The 15,079-nt window shown below is 45.0% G+C and overlaps 1 protein-coding gene across 2 annotated transcripts in view; it reads left to right on the top strand.

Moving 5' to 3' along the window:
• Positions 1–15,079, top strand: part of LOC127003207 (geranylgeranyl transferase type-1 subunit beta-like) — a 59,271-nt gene that overhangs the window by 28,975 nt on the left and 15,217 nt on the right. For both annotated transcript variants that reach the window (XM_050869581.1, XM_050869582.1), the window contains exons 3-6: positions 9,127–9,340; positions 9,658–9,790; positions 13,574–13,693; positions 13,831–13,944. In XM_050869581.1, the coding sequence (XP_050725538.1) occupies positions 9,127–9,340; positions 9,658–9,790; positions 13,574–13,693; positions 13,831–13,944 (581 nt within the window). The remainder of the gene's footprint in view (positions 1–9,126; positions 9,341–9,657; positions 9,791–13,573; positions 13,694–13,830; positions 13,945–15,079) is intronic.

Raw genomic sequence — 15,079 nt, 5'->3', positions numbered from 1 at the left:
AATAAATCCCAGTACCCTGTTTGCTCGATTTCTAGCTTGAATGCATTATTCCCTTGGACGGAGATCAGAGCTCACTAAGACCCCTAAGGCCGCCTTCACACAAGTGTTTTTTTCCCGCCCGGTAGTATGGCCGCGCGGGTGGGTGTCTTAAGAGGCATGTCTTCACACAAGTGTTTTTTTTCTGCGCGGTTCGTCTGCAGCAGTGCACAGAATACTTGTCAGTTTGTCGGTGTTTGTTCAAGATGGAGGACGTAAAGAAGAGAGTGATCTATGTGTATATAATGAACAGGATGTTAAAATAGAAGAGACTACGTAAATGGTGAACCCACCCAGTAAACAGTTCTAGGCTCCTTCAAGGAGCATACTACACATTATATTCTGACCTGAAAGCTGATGAAGAAAAGTTTCTCAATTATGTTCACATGTCATCTACATTTGAAGAACTTGTGAACAAAATAAACCTCTGGCACATATTAACCACGACTGCCGCTCGGGGAAAAAACTCCCGTCTGAAGGGGTCCATAGACTTTTAGAGTATTCTAAACCACCTGGCACCGTGCGGGTTGGCAGTGCACGCGGTCAGTAAATCACTGCCGTGCGGGAATTTAGCCGCGTGGCCAGCGTGTGAAGGGCCTCATTGAACTTCATTGATTTCTTAACCGCGCAGGGAAAAAACGCTCTCGCACCCAGACCTGCTTATGGGAGTGTCATTTAACACGTTCAGTGCGATATGACCCACCGGAGGGTCGTGGTATACTATCCATTCCTGCGATATGACCCACCGTTGGGTCATAGCATGATTTTCATATACATTATTGTTTTAAATAATATGAATGAAATTTGTATAATACTCAAATGTTAGTACAACAAACACATTCTCAAGTTGTGAAAGTAAACAGTTTCATAAATTTTATTATTTTATTTATTTTATGTTAGTACAACAAGCACATTCTTAAGTTGTGAAAGTAAACAGTTTCATAAATTTTATTATTTTATTCACAATTCAAGTTACATAAATTTGACCCAAATTTCAGGACCATTTATTTATCAATGTAAAGTAAAAGTTCAATATTATTCATTATAATTCATATTGGTGAATTAGATATGTTTGACAATTAAATCAGCATTCTTTGTAATATTTCCTGAATTAAGTATTTGAACAATATTATACCATAAAATACAAAGAAACCAAATTTGAATATTGAACTAACTAGGCTCTTCCTTGCTCATATGAACTTAGCTGCCTATGTGACTTTCAGATCAAACATATTTTATTTTTTCATAATACATAATCCGTAGGTAAATAATTTATAAGCTATACAATGCTAGTTCCATTTCAAGCATGCTTGGTGGCAAAACATGAGACATACATGTATGGATTTCCCTCAAACACCTGACAGAAAGTGGACACCTTTTTTGCTGTCTTTGAAGCCACCTTGCTGCCTTCATTACTGATATCATTTCTGTCCTGTAGGTTGAATCAGATGAATCATCCAAACTTGCATCATCATCGGGGTCATTGTCATTCTCTGCAGATGATGCTGAGTGACCGTAGAACATCCGTCTATCCATATTTTATACTCTGAAATATGTAAAAGGGAATGCAATGATATAAATAATAATATGAATAATAATAATATAAAATACAGTTTGCCCACCAGTGAGTCATATAGCAAACACAACATTTATTTTGTTCTAAATGCGTCACCTCCCCTCTGGTTGCATCTTGTGTATCCACTTTCCCTGGCCTTCCTCTTTCTCCTTTCCCCTCCCTCTTTTCTCTTCCCCTTTCCCTCCTCTTTCCTCTTCCTCCCTTTCCCATCCCTCTTTTCTCTCCCTCCCTTTCCCCTCCCTCTTTTCTCTCCCTCCCTTTCCCCTCCCTCTTTTCTCTTCCTCCCTTTCCCCTCCCTCATTCTCTCCTCCCTTTCCTTTCCCTCTTTTCTCTCCTCCTTTCCCTCCCTCTTTCTCTCCTCCCTTCCCCTCCTCTTTCTCTCCTCCTTTCCCTCCTCTTTTCTCTTCTCTTTTCTCTGCCTCCCTTTCCCCTCCCTCTTTTCTCTCCCTCCCTTTCCCTTCCCTCTTTTCTCTTCCTCCCTTTCCCCTCCCTCTTTCTCTCCTCCCTTTCCCTTCCCTCTTTTCTCTCCTCTTTTCTCTCCCTCCTTTCCCCTCCCTCTTTCTCCCTCCCTTTCCCCTTCCTCTTTTCTCTTCCTCCCTTTCCCCTCCCTCTTTTCTCTCCCTCCCTTTCCCCTCCCTCTTTTCTCTTCCTCCTTTCCCCTCCTCTTTTCTCCCTCCTTTCCCCTCCCTCTTTCTCTCCTCCCTTTCCCTCCCTCTTTTCTCTCCTCCCTTTCCCCTCCCTCTTTCTCTCCCTCCTTTCCCCTCCTCTTTCTCTCTCCTCCTTTCCCCTCCCTCTTTTCTCCCTCCCTTTCCCCTCCCTCTTTTCTCTCCCTCCCTTTCCCCTCCCTCTTTTCTCTCCCTCCCTTTCCCCTCCCTCTTTTCTCTCCCTCCCTTTCCCCTCCCTCTTTTCTCTCCTTCCCTTTCCCTTCCCTCTTTTCTCTCCCTCCCTTTCCCTTCCCTCTTTTCTCTTCCTCCCTTTCCCCTCCCTCTTTTCTCTCCCTCCCTTTCCCCTCCCTCTTTTCTCCCCCTCCTTTCCCCTCCTCTTTTCTCCCTCCCTCTTTTCTCTCTCCTTTCCCTTCCTCTTTTCTCCTCCTTTCCCTCCCTCTTTTCTCTCCCTCCCTTTCCCCTCCCTCTTTTCTCTCCCTCCCTTTCCCCTCCCTCTTTTCTCTCCCTCCCTTTCCCCTCCCTCTTTTCTCTCCCTCCCTTTCCCCTCCCTCTTTTCTCTTCCTCTTTTCTCTCCCACCCTTCCCATCCCTCTTTTCTCTCCCTCCCTTTCCCTTCCCTCTTTTCTCTCCCTCCCTTTCCCCTCCCTCTTTTCTCTCCCTCCCTTTCCCCTCCCTCTTTTCTCTCCCTCCCTTTCCCATCCCTCTTTTCTCTTCCTCCTCTTTTTCTCTCCTCCCTTTCCCTCCCTCTTTCTCTCCTCCTTTCCCTCCTCTTTTCTCTCCCTCCCTCTTTTCTCTTCCTCCCTTTCCCCTCCCTCTTTCTCTCCTCCTTTCCCTCCCTCTTTTCTCCCTTTCCCCTCCCTTTTCTCCCTCCTCCCTTTTCTCCTCCTTTCCCCTCCTCTTTTCTCTCCCTCCTTTCCCCTCCCTCTTTCTCTCCTCCTTTCCCTCCCTCTTTTCTCTTCCTCCCTTTCCCCTCCTTTTCTCTCCCTCCCTCTTTTCTCTTCCTCCCTTTCCCCTCCCTCTTTTGTCTCCCTCCCTTTCCCCTCCCTCTTTTCTCTTCCTCCCTTTCCCCTCCCTCTTTTCTCTTCCTCCCTTTCCCCTCCCTCTTTTCTCTCCCTCCCTTTCCCCTCCCTCTTTTCTCTCCCTCCCTTTCCCCTCTCTCTTTTCTTCCCTTTCTCTTCCCTCTTTTCTCTCCCTTCCTTTCCCCTCCCTCTTTTCTCTCCCTCCCTTTCCCCTCCATCTTTTCTCTTCCTCCCTCTTTTCTCTCCCACCCTTTCCCCTCCCTCTTTTCTCCCTCCCTCTTTTCTCTTCCTCCCTTTCCCCTCCCTCTTTTCTCTCCTTCCCTTTCCCCTCCCTCTTTTCTCTTCCTCCCTTTCCCCTCCCTCTTTTATCTCCCTTTCCCCTCCCTCTTTTCTCTTCCTCCCTTTCCCCTCCCTCTTTTCTCTCCTTCCCTTTCCCCTCCCTCTTTTCTCTTGCTCCCTTTCCCCTCCCTCTTTTCTCCTACCTTTCCCTTCCCTCTTTTCTCCCTCCTTTCCCTCCCTCTTTCTCTTCCTCCCTTTCCCCTCCCTCTTTCTCTTCCTCCCTTCCCTCCCTCTTTCTCTCCCTTTCCCCTCCCTCTTTCTCTCTCCTCCTTTCCCCTCCCTCTTTTCTCTCCCTTTCCCTCCCTCTTTCTTCCTCCCTTTCCCTCCCTCTTTCTCTCCCCTTTCCCCTCCTCTTTTCTCTGCCTCCCTTTCCCCTCCCTCTTTTCTCTCCCTCACTTTGCCCTCCCACTTTACTCTCCCTCCCTTTCCCCTCCCTCTTTTCTCTCCCTCCCTTTCCCCTCCCTCTTTTCTCTCCCTCCCTTTCCCGTCCCTCTTTTCTCTTCCTCCCTTTCCCCTCCCTCTTTTCTCTCCCTCCCTTTCCCCTCCCTCTTTTCTCTCCCTTCCTTTCCTCTTCCTCCCTTCCTTTTCTCTCCTCCTTTCCCTCCCTCTTTTCTCCCTCCTTTCCCCTCCTCTTTTCTCCTCCTTTCCCCTCCCTCTTTTCCCTCCTTTCCCCTCCTCTTTCTCTTTCCCTCCCTTTTCTCCCTCCTCTTTCTCTCCTCTCCTTTCCCTCCCTCTTTTCTCTCCTCCCTTTCCCTCCCTCTTTTCTCTCCTCCTTTCCCTCCCTCTTTCTCTCTTTCTCCTTCCTTTCCCTCCCTCTTTTCTCTCCCTCCTTTTCTCCCTCCCTCTTTTCTCCTCCTCTTTTCTCTCCTCCTTTTCCCCTCCTCTTTTCCCTCCTTTTCTCTCCTCCCTCTTTCTCTCCTCCTTTCCGTCCCTTTCCCCTCCCTCTTTTCTCTTCCTCCCTTTCCCCTCCCTCTTTTCTCTCCTCCTTTCCCTCCCTCTTTTCTCTCCCTCCCTTTCCTCTCCCTCCTTTCCCCTCCTCTTTTCTCTCCTCCTTCCTCTCTTTTATCTCCCTTTCCCCTCCCTTTTTTCTCCCTCCCTTTCCCCTCCCTCTTTTCTCTTCCTCCTTTCCCCTCCTCTTTTCTCTCCTCCTTTCCCTCCCTCTTTTCTCTTTCCTCCCTCTTTTCTCTCCTCCTTTCCCTCCTCCCTCTTTTCTCCTCCTTCCCTCTTTTTCTCTCCTCCCTTTCCCCTCCCTCTTGTCTCTCTCTCCCTTTCCCCTACCTCTTTTGTCTCCCTCCCTTTCCCCTTCCTCTTTTCTCTTCCTCCCTTTCCCCTCCCTCTTTTCTCACCCTCCCTTTCCCATCCCTCTTTTCTCTTGCTCCCTTTCCCCCCTCCCTCTCCCTCCCTCTTTTCTCCTCCTCCTTTTCCCCTCCCTCTGTTCTCCCTCCCTTTCCCCTCCCTCTTTCCTCTCCCTCCCTCTTTTCTCTTCCTCCCTTTCCCCTCCCTCTTTTCTCTCCCTCCCTTTCCCCTCCCTCTTTTCTCTCCCTCCCTTTCCCCTCCCTCTTTTCTCTCCCTCCCTTTCCCCTCCCTCTTTTCTCTCCCTCCCTTTCCCCTCCCTTTTATCTCTCCCTCACTTTTCTCTTCCTCCCTTTCCCCTCCCTCTTTTTTCTCCCTCCCTTTCCCCTCCCTCTTTTCTCCCTCCCTTTCCCCTCCCTCTTTCTCCCTCCTTTCCCTCCCTCTTTTCTCCCTCCTTTCCCTCCTCTTTCTCTCCTCCCTTTCCCCTCCCTCTTTTCTCTCCCTCCCTTTCCCCTCCCTCTTTTCTCTCCCTCCCTTTCCCCTCCCTCTTTTCTCTCCCTCCCTTTCCCATCCCTCTTTCTCTCTCCTTTCCCCTCTTTCTCCTCCCTTTCCCCTCCCTCTTTTCTCTCTCCTTTCCCCTCCTCTTTCTCTTCCTCCCTTTCCCCTCCCTCTTTTCTCTTCCTCCCTTTCCCCTCCCTCTTTTCTCTCCTTCCCTTTCCCCTCCTCTTTTCTCTCCTTCCTCCTCTTTCTCTTCTTCCTCCTTTCCCTCTCTCTTTTCTCTTCCTTTTCTCCCTCTTTTCTCTCCTTCCTTTCCCCTCCCTCTTTCTCTCCCTCCTTTCCCCTCCCTCTTTTCTCCTCCCTTTCCCTCTCTTTCTCTCCTCCTTTCCCCTCCTCTTTTCTCTTCCTCCTTTCCCTCCCTCTTTTCTCTTCCTCCTTTCCCTCCTCTTTTCTCTTCCTCCCTTTTCCCCTCCCTCTTTTCTCTTCCTCCTTTCCCCTCCTCTTTTCTCTCCTTCCTTTCCCCCTCTTTTCTCTTGCTCCTTTCCCCTCCCTCTTTTCTCCTCCTTCCCCTCCTCTTTTCTCCCTCCTTTCCCCTCCCTCTTTCTCTCTTCCTCCTTTCCCTCCCTCTTTTCTCTCCTTCCCTTTCCCCTCCCTCTTTTCTCCCTCCTTTCCCCTCCTCTTTTATCTCCTCCCTTTCCCCTCCCTCTTTTCTCTCCTTTTCCCTCCTCTTTCTCTCTCCTTTCCCCTACCTCTTTTCTCTCCCTCTTTTCTCTTCCTCCCTTTCCGCTCCCTCTTTTCTCTCCCTCCCTTTCCCCTCTTTCTTTTCTCTCCCTCCCTTTCCCCTCCCTCTGTTCTCTTCCTCCTTTTCCCCTCCCTCTTTTCTCTCCCTCCCTTTCCCCTCCCTCTTTTCTCTTCCTCCATTTCCCCTCCCTCTTTTCTCTCCCTCCTTTCCTCCTCTTTTCTCTCCCTCTTTCTCTCTTCCTCCCTTTCCCCTCTCTTCCTCCCTTTCCCCTCCCTCTTTTCTCTTCCTCCCTTTCCACTCCCTCTTTTCTCTTCCTACCTTTTTTCTCTCCCTCGCTCTTTTCTCTTCCTCCCTTTCCCCTCCCTCTTTTCTCCCTCCCTTTCCCCTCCCTCTTTTCTCTCCCTTTCCCTCCCTCTTTCTCTCCTCCTTTCCCCTCCCTCTTTTTCTCCTCCTTTCCCCTCCTTTTCTCTTCCTCCATTTCCCCTCCCTCTTTTCTCTCCCTCCATTTCCCCTCCCTCTTTTCTCTCCCTCCCTTTCCCCTCCCTCTTTTCTCTTCCTCCATTTCCCCTCCCTCTTTTCTCTCCCTCCCTTTCCCCTCCCACTTTTCTCTCCGTCCCTCTTCTCTCCTCCCTCTTTCTCTCTTCCTCTTTTCCCTTCCCTCCATTTCCCTCCCTCTTTTCTCTCCTCCCCTTTCCCTCCCTCTTTTCTCTTCCTCCATTTCCCCTCCCTCTTTTCTCTCCTTCCCTTTCCCCTCCCTCTTTTCTCTCCCTCCCTCTTTTCTCTCCTTCCCTCTTTTCTCTTCCTCCCTTTCCCCTCCCTCTTTTCTCTCCTTCCCTTTCCCCTCCCTCTTTTCTCTCCCTCCCTTTCCCCTCCCTCTTTTCTCTTCCTTTCTTTCCCCTCCCTCTTTTCTCTCTCTCTCTCTCTCTCTGTCTCTCTCTCTCTCTCTCTCTCTCTCTCTCTCTCTCTCTCTCTCTCTCTCTCTCTCTCTCTCTCTCTCTCTCTCTCTCTCTCTCTCTCTCTCTCTCTCTCATATCAATTCATGCATCTCTATCTAGATAGAGAGAGAGAGAGAGAGAGAGAGTGAGAGTGTCTTATCTTCCCTCAGCACTGCATCATAACTACATCCACACAACACTTCCCTCCCCTCCCTATAACAGGCCTCGGCATAAATTAATAAGTAGTAAAGTTATTCACAACAATTTTCTGAAGATGACAAACCACAGAAACAGCTACAAGCCTGTTTTCTTTTATGGTAGACTAATTATAGTATGATATATGGATATGCCACAGGATTGATGAGGTTAGCTGTCGTATACATCAGACATGGACATGGACTATTAAACATCAACCACAAATGCATACAATTGAAAAGAGCTGTTGAGAAGGGGCATTTGTGTCGAAATTGGATGGAGAAAGTAAATAGAATATATTTATGTTTTAGTTCATGTTTCATAGCAAGGCAGTTGGATTGTTCAGTGGTTGCATGGGTGAAGCTTAATACTCTGAGATGGTTAAGATGAGATAATTGTGAATGAGTATGACTTTGTGAGGAGAGTGTATGAGAACAGTGCTGGAGGAAAGTATGTCATGGGGAAAAGATTAAAGCACTTATGCACGTACACACAGTTACGTTCAGCTCATGTTTGATGCATCTAAGTGACGATCAATTCAATTCCTAAAGGAGTTTATTGTTTTAACACTAACTACTTCTGTGGGAATGTTGTTCCAGTGGTGGATGACTGTTTAAGAAATAACTCCTACAGAGGTTTGCACTACATCACCTCGCATTAATTGATTGACTGTTGTTTCTTGTTCTTGGGTTAGTTTGGAGTGCAGAAAACTTTGAGAAGTTTGGAGAGGTGGTGGCTGTGTGATTAGCTTGACGGCGCCGCGTCCAAGACGACGCAGGTTCGAAACCCACCCGGTGCCACAAGCTGGGATTTTTCAGCCACCGCCGAGTGGCCTAAGACTACCCACATGCTGTCCAGAAGACCACCTGTCAGTCTAGACTAGATTCTTTCTCTAAAAGAGAGGGTCATTGATGAGCTCCGAGGGGCAGCATGAACCAAGCAAGATGGCACCATTATAAACACTTACCTGTGTCACAATAGGCTGAGGGTGACCATTAGGCCCCACCAAGAAAGCCTACCAGCGCCATAGGCACAAAACAAAACAAAATTGAAACCTTTTATCAATTGCTAGAAAAAGGGAATTTGTAGATTTATTTTTCTGTGATCAGCTACTGGTGGAAGTTCTCATGAGTAACTAGGATATTGGAGATGTAGATAAATAGATAAGTAGGTAGATAGATGATACACACTTTCAAATGGACCGTATTGGCTGTACAGGCAGCGCCACATGTGGCCACTTAACTCAAAGCTGTACTTTCCATAGAGTTCAAGTTATAGACTAGAGTGCATTTGAGGCTGTCTCTGAGATACACGGCCATGGCGCTGCCATCGCTCAAGCCGATTATTGCACACACTTCGCTCCTACCCGATTTCAGCTTTTCTCCATGTCAAATAGTAGTGTCAGGAAATCGGGTAGAAGTAAAGTTTGTGCAGTTGTTGGCTCGGAGCGGTGGCGGCACCAAGGCCTCAGATGCACTCTAGTGCATAACTTGAATTCTATGGAAAGTATTGCTTTGACAGTTTACCAAGTGACCATACGTGGCGCTGCCTGTATAGCCAATACTGTCCATTAACATAATGTGAATATACATGAAAATAATTGGTGTAATTTGGTCTGCACTCTATTTTCCATAGTAATCTCAACACTAAACAAAGTAACAACCTTACCAGATACTTCCAGAATAAATGCATTTATTATTTTAATTTGATGTCTGACCTCACTCTAATATTAGCCTTCCACTTTACCATGGCATTAGTTTATATCACACTGATGGCCACATAAAAATACACAACATTTTCCACTGCCATCATCTTTGTGTTCCCCTCAGACCTACAAGCCTGTGCTGGGTTCAGAGGTGGCTCATCTCTGGCAGCCTGCCGGGAAAAGGGTTCATCAGATGCCATGTCTTGGCTTGACTGTGGCCACATCACCATGACCTACACAGCCCTGGCCTCCTTGGTGATCATGGGGGATGACCTCAGCCTGGTGGACCGCCCAGCAGTGATGGCACATGTGGCTGCCTTACAATGCCCAGACGGAAGGTTTGTGCCCAAATCCAACTTACATGTGCCCTGGATGAAAGGCTTAGGCCATGAACAAACATCTATTAACTAGGATGTGATAAGTTCAATCGAAATGGAGGAAAAGCAGTCACTAGAGAATAGTCATTTATGCAATGCCCTGTTTTGTTTTATTAATTTTGTCTAAGAGTGAGGTGATTTTTTTTCTTTTTTTATTTATTTATTTAATTTTTTATTCTATAAAGTGACATTTATCCAGTAAATAATGAGCTGATTTTGGGAAGGCACTATCATCTTTTTGATGCCTCTCAGCTTGACATCCACATCCTTGATTTTAGTTTCTTCTCAACGCGAGGTGGCAGCGAGAATGATATGAGGTTCATGTATTGTGCCGCCGCCATCTGCTACATCCTGCAAGACTTCTCAGCCATAAATATCAATGCTGCAGTCAAGTACATCCTCAACAGCATGGTAAATTCCTACCTTTCTTACTTTCATCACCCATTGGTTGCATCTGTGTGTTGTTGTGATATAAAAGGCACTGAAGAAGTTCTCTGTTATTTGTAATTTCTACTCATTAGTCTATATTTTTCTTGGTTACTTTTGGAGTTGAAATATTATGATGTGATATTTGGCAGAAAGCAGAATGTAGTGCCAAATCATGAATTTTAAACTACACTCAACCCGCAATTTTCTGGACTAATTGTGGAAGCACCTGACCAGGAACCACAAAAGTCTGAGGATCAGAAACCCCTACACTCCAGGGAAACAGTCCATTCACAGACGTGTGCAATACTCACTCAGGTAATTGTCAATATTGAGTACATGTACCTCTCAATTTACACAAGTATTGTGTTCCTGGTGAGTTCGTGTAAAGTAAATTTTGCATAAATTAAAGTTTTTCCCATATTTAACCCTTTCATTGCTAAACGCTCACAGCGAGCGTTAGGCGTATTTGCTTGTGGTGCTAAACGCTCGCTGCGAGCTCCACCCGCACTCAAATCTCTCGCGTATGAAAGTGTTACAACACTAATTCCCACAACACAGGATTGCCAATTGAGTGGGTTCTTCACTAAATTTGGTGGAAAATCATATCAGCCCAACACGGCAAATCTACGGACGAGTAACTGGTGGATGTCCTTGCCCAATATAGCGGCATTTTTGCATAGTTTCACCTATCACCTGACTGATTCTTTGACCAAATAGTTGTAAATATTGCAGTTGGCAATACTTCCTTGCCAGAATCTGAAGGAGAGATGTCCGCAGTTCCCTCAATATGGCTGATCATCCCGCACGCACCGACGTAAGTGTTAACATTCAACACTCCCTGAACGTGCATGTACATTCGCAAGAGAGGCATACATAACCGACTCCTATAGATCTGGACCTCCTCTTTCCAATGGTGTTTTTGTTTTTTAGCTGTGATGAATAGTTTTGAGATACAGAGGTTAAAAGAGACCCCCCATTGGGCTGCCTGACTGCGCCTGAGGGGATAGTCACGTCCCGTCCCGCGCGCAAGGAAATGGTTAACCTGTACAGTACTGGCAACGCGTATACGCATCAGTGTCTATGGTTGCAGGAAATACTGGCACGTCGGGCTTGCTAAACACTGTTACAGTTGATGTAGCGGGTTTATTTTTGCTACAGAGACTGCTGCAGACACTGGCAACATTGCGTGAGTGCGTTTGTAGCATTGGCAACACTACCCAAGCTGGGGAAGAATCCCAAGCCACCTGTGACATCAAGATCAAGATCAAGACCAAGTGTAAACAATGTCGCGGTGGCCCATTCCTAGCCACAGCCACGGCTATGGCGATAGACAGTGAGTTTGAGGTTTCCTCATCTGAAGAAGATGTGGAAGCACTCTCATACTGGAAGTTTTTGATTGTAGAAAATACCATTTGTGTAAGGTATTATGTGTGTACGAATGAGCTAAAATTCCGACCGATCTGTCCACCACACCGAATCTTCAGTCAACCAGGGGGCAGCATGGGCCCAGCAAGAGTCATCATCATGGCAGCCACTATAAATAAAATTAGCCTACACCACTGACAGGCTGAGGCCATCCATAAGACCCCTCAAGAAAGCCTGTAGGCGCTACAGGCAGCATGAAAAAAAAAAAAAAATGTAAATTCGGACCCCAGATCTGTGCCGTTGCTTTGAGGGGGCCGTTGTTTTGAATGTTGGATAAACAAGGTTCTACTGTTTACAGGGCCTGAGCTCAAACTCAGTCAATCCTGTCTCCCAATCTATACTTGTCAAACTTTTCCTTTATTATATGGACATTGCCCACTTCAACGATGCCTTTGTTTAGTCCATTCCATGTATCCACACTCCTGTATGGAAAACTACTTCTTTATGTCTTTTAAACAAGTTCCCTTCCTCAATTTCCTTCTATGTCCTTTTTGTTGCCTCCTCCCTTCCATCTCGGTTAAATCATTTCTACCCAACACATCCATTCCACTTGTGTTCCTGTACAATGTTATCAAATCTCTTTCTCTTCTTTCTTCCCCCAACTTAGCCTCATATGACAGACTTGATAGTTATGGTACCCTCTTATAGTTGCAGTCCTTTGAATCCTTTCAAGTTTCCTTATGTCCTTTTTCTTGTGGAGTGACCAAACAACTTCTGCATACTCTAACCTTGGTCTAATCAATGTTATTATTTTCTTCATAATGTCTCCATCCAAGTAGTAAAATGCCACTCTAATATTTTGAAGCAGACTATATGTTTCTCCAAATATCTTATTTATGTGGTTCTCAGGTGTTAGTGTATCTCGTATTATGATTCATAAGTCTTTTTCTTCATTCACTGTGTCGATGATTGTCCCTCCCATCCTATACACTCCACATGCACACATCCTATACACTCCTTATGTAAGAGTTAACCAGCATCTCCTTTCTTTCATCCCCTTCACTGGTAAACTCTGGAACAGCCTTCATTCATCTGTATTTTCCCCTGCTTATGACTTGACCTCTTTCAAGAGGAGAGTATCAAGACACCTCTCCACCCAAAAATGACCTCTCTTTACTTCTGTCATTTTTAAGAGCAGCAATTAATGGGCTTTTTTTCTGCACTTTTTTTGTTGTTGTTGCCCTTGAGCTGCTTCCTAGTAAAAAAAGAAAAGAAAAGAAAACAATTTATTTTTACTTTTTCCTATTTTCATTGTGTGACATTTTGTTAAACTCCATTTCCCATTTTGTACTCCATGTATCTTATTTAAATCTTCCTGCAGCTTATCACAATCATCATCATTTCTTATTTTTCTAAGGAGTTTGGCATCATCAGCAAACATGCTCATTTAAATCTTTACTTTTTCCAGCATATTATTTATATATATTAAAAACATCATTGGTGCTAACACTGATCCCTGTGGAACTCCACTTGTGACCTTTCTCCACTCTGATTTTTCATCTTTTAACATGGTTTTCATTTCTCTGTTCAATTTTTCGTCCATTCTGTCATTTTCCCCTTATCATCCTCTATGTTCTAGTTACCACAGCAATCTTCTATGTGGATCTTTATTGAATGCCATTTTTATTAGTGTCCATGTGTGTGTGTGTGTGTGTGTGTGTGTGTGTGTGTGTACCTACTTGTACTATACACGTGTGGTCCTGTCTCCATTTCTATAATTGTTCAGTCTTTCCTTAAACTGTTTGACACTCTTTGCCATAACAATATCCTCCCTTAATCCAGTCCATGTATCTACCACTCAATGCAGAAAACTGAATCACTTGACATTATTTAAGCATCTCCCTTTTTTCAGTTTTGTGTCCTCTTACTTGTCTTGCTTCTTGCTCTTTTGTTAATAGCTGATCTTCTCTGTCTCCAAGACCATTTATTTATTTAAATATGGTAGTTAGATCTCTTACTCTTCTATCTTCCAAAGTTATCAAATTTATTTCCCACAATATTTAAAACTTACTCAACTCTTCTGTGGCTATCATTCATTATTCCATTGGCTTGTATGCATGTTGCTTAAGATATCACATCTATCATCCCTATGCTTCTCCAGACTCCATGCCACTACTACAATATAGTCTTTGCTATTTTACCCCTTTGCAGGATGCCACTGACAGCTTGCATTGTACAGATTTTAATATGCAAGTGGGCCACCATTCATATGCTTACTTGATTCTCCGCCCACCTCTCTGCTTCCCTTGTGGAAAAGAAAGCACAGATAATGATTTGACCACGTCTTTTCTGTAACTGGTCTATATCATTGACAGAATTTGGTGCTTCACTTTGTTTCAGAGTTATGAAGGTGCCATGGGCCAAGGCACCCACTTAGAAGCACACGGGGGCAGCAACTATTGTGCCATTGCAACCCTGCATCTCCTCGGTAAACTTGATTCCTCTCTCTCCACTGCCCAGGTGAGACACATGTATTGTTTTAGTTTTGATACAGTATATACAGTACGATGGCAATTAGTAAGTCATGCAAAACACAATTGTACAATTTTAGTCTAAATCCCTGTGCTCTGAGTGTCTCATTTGATGGTGTATGGCAGCGTGAACGATTGGTGCGGTGGCTTGTGAGGAGACAGAGTGGAGGCGGCTTGCAGGGAAGACCCAACAAGCCCCCAGACACCTGCTATACTTTCTGGGTTGGTGCCACCTTAAAGGTTAGTGTTTTTTGTAATAAAGGCATTAGAAGCAGTGTTGGTAGAACCCCCTCACATGAGATGCATATTTCTTACAAAAGGAGACCTGTGTATATATTTAGTATTTTGGAAGGGGGGAAAGTTTGCTGGAGATGATACAGAATATCTAAAGCCTTGGTTCAATCTCACTTGTTCTCATGCTGTTAACCCTTTCACTACGGCCAGGCAAAAACAGTGCCCTGCGCGCACCAAATTTGAAATGTCGCTGCTGAACATAACAAGTTTTAAGCCATGAACTCAACATAATCATTATGTATTATATATAAAAATAGTATGCAAAATTAAATGGTGCACATAAAGAAACGTAAATTAATTAATAATTTTGAGATGCATGCATAAATATACAAAGAAATTTGCATAATGCGTAGATGACGCGTGTCTGGTGAATTGTATTTCCTTTTATTAGTTGTGATGAAGAAATAGATTTGTGGAGGTTAGGGAAGGGAAGGACACAGATGTAAGATCATGGAAAATATCCCACTGATTCACTGGCAATACACACAGATTTGACGAAGTAAAAGGTTGAAAGGCCGTCCTCCTGAAGGTCTGGAGGTGGGTCTTGTGTGTGTGTGTGTGTGTGTGTGTGTTTACCTAGCTGTATTTACCTAGTGTTGATTTACAGAAACGGAGCTATGCTCGTGCTGTCCCATCTTTCCAGCTACTTCCTTCTAATTTAGCCTTAAATGGGCTTAATGATTTAACCTGTACCACTTCCCTCTCCAGCCCATTCCAGACCCCGACACATCTATGTGGGAAGCTGTTCTTTTTGATGTCTCTTCTACAAATTCCTTTTCTCAACAGTTTTCCCATTTCCTTTTTAAGTTTCTTCTCTTATCAAAAGGTCATTTCTATCCAATTTCTCTAGACCATTCATCACCCTATACACCGCTATTAAATCTCCTCTTTCTCTTCTAATTTTCAATGTAGGGAGGTTCAGCCTCAGCAATCTTTCTTCATAAGGCAGGTTGCTCAGACTAGGTGCCATTTTTATTGCTGCTCTGTATCCTCTCCAGTTTTCTAACGTGTTTCTTAAGTGTTGGCGACCAAGCCACTGATGCATATTCTAGTCTAGGGCGTATCAAGGTCACAATTAATT

This window comes from Eriocheir sinensis, chromosome 25 (genome assembly GCF_024679095.1).
Source record: "Eriocheir sinensis breed Jianghai 21 chromosome 25, ASM2467909v1, whole genome shotgun sequence".
NCBI classification, from domain to species: Eukaryota; Metazoa; Arthropoda; class Malacostraca; order Decapoda; family Varunidae; genus Eriocheir; species Eriocheir sinensis.
This window is presented reverse-complemented; position numbering and strand designations above follow the sequence as displayed.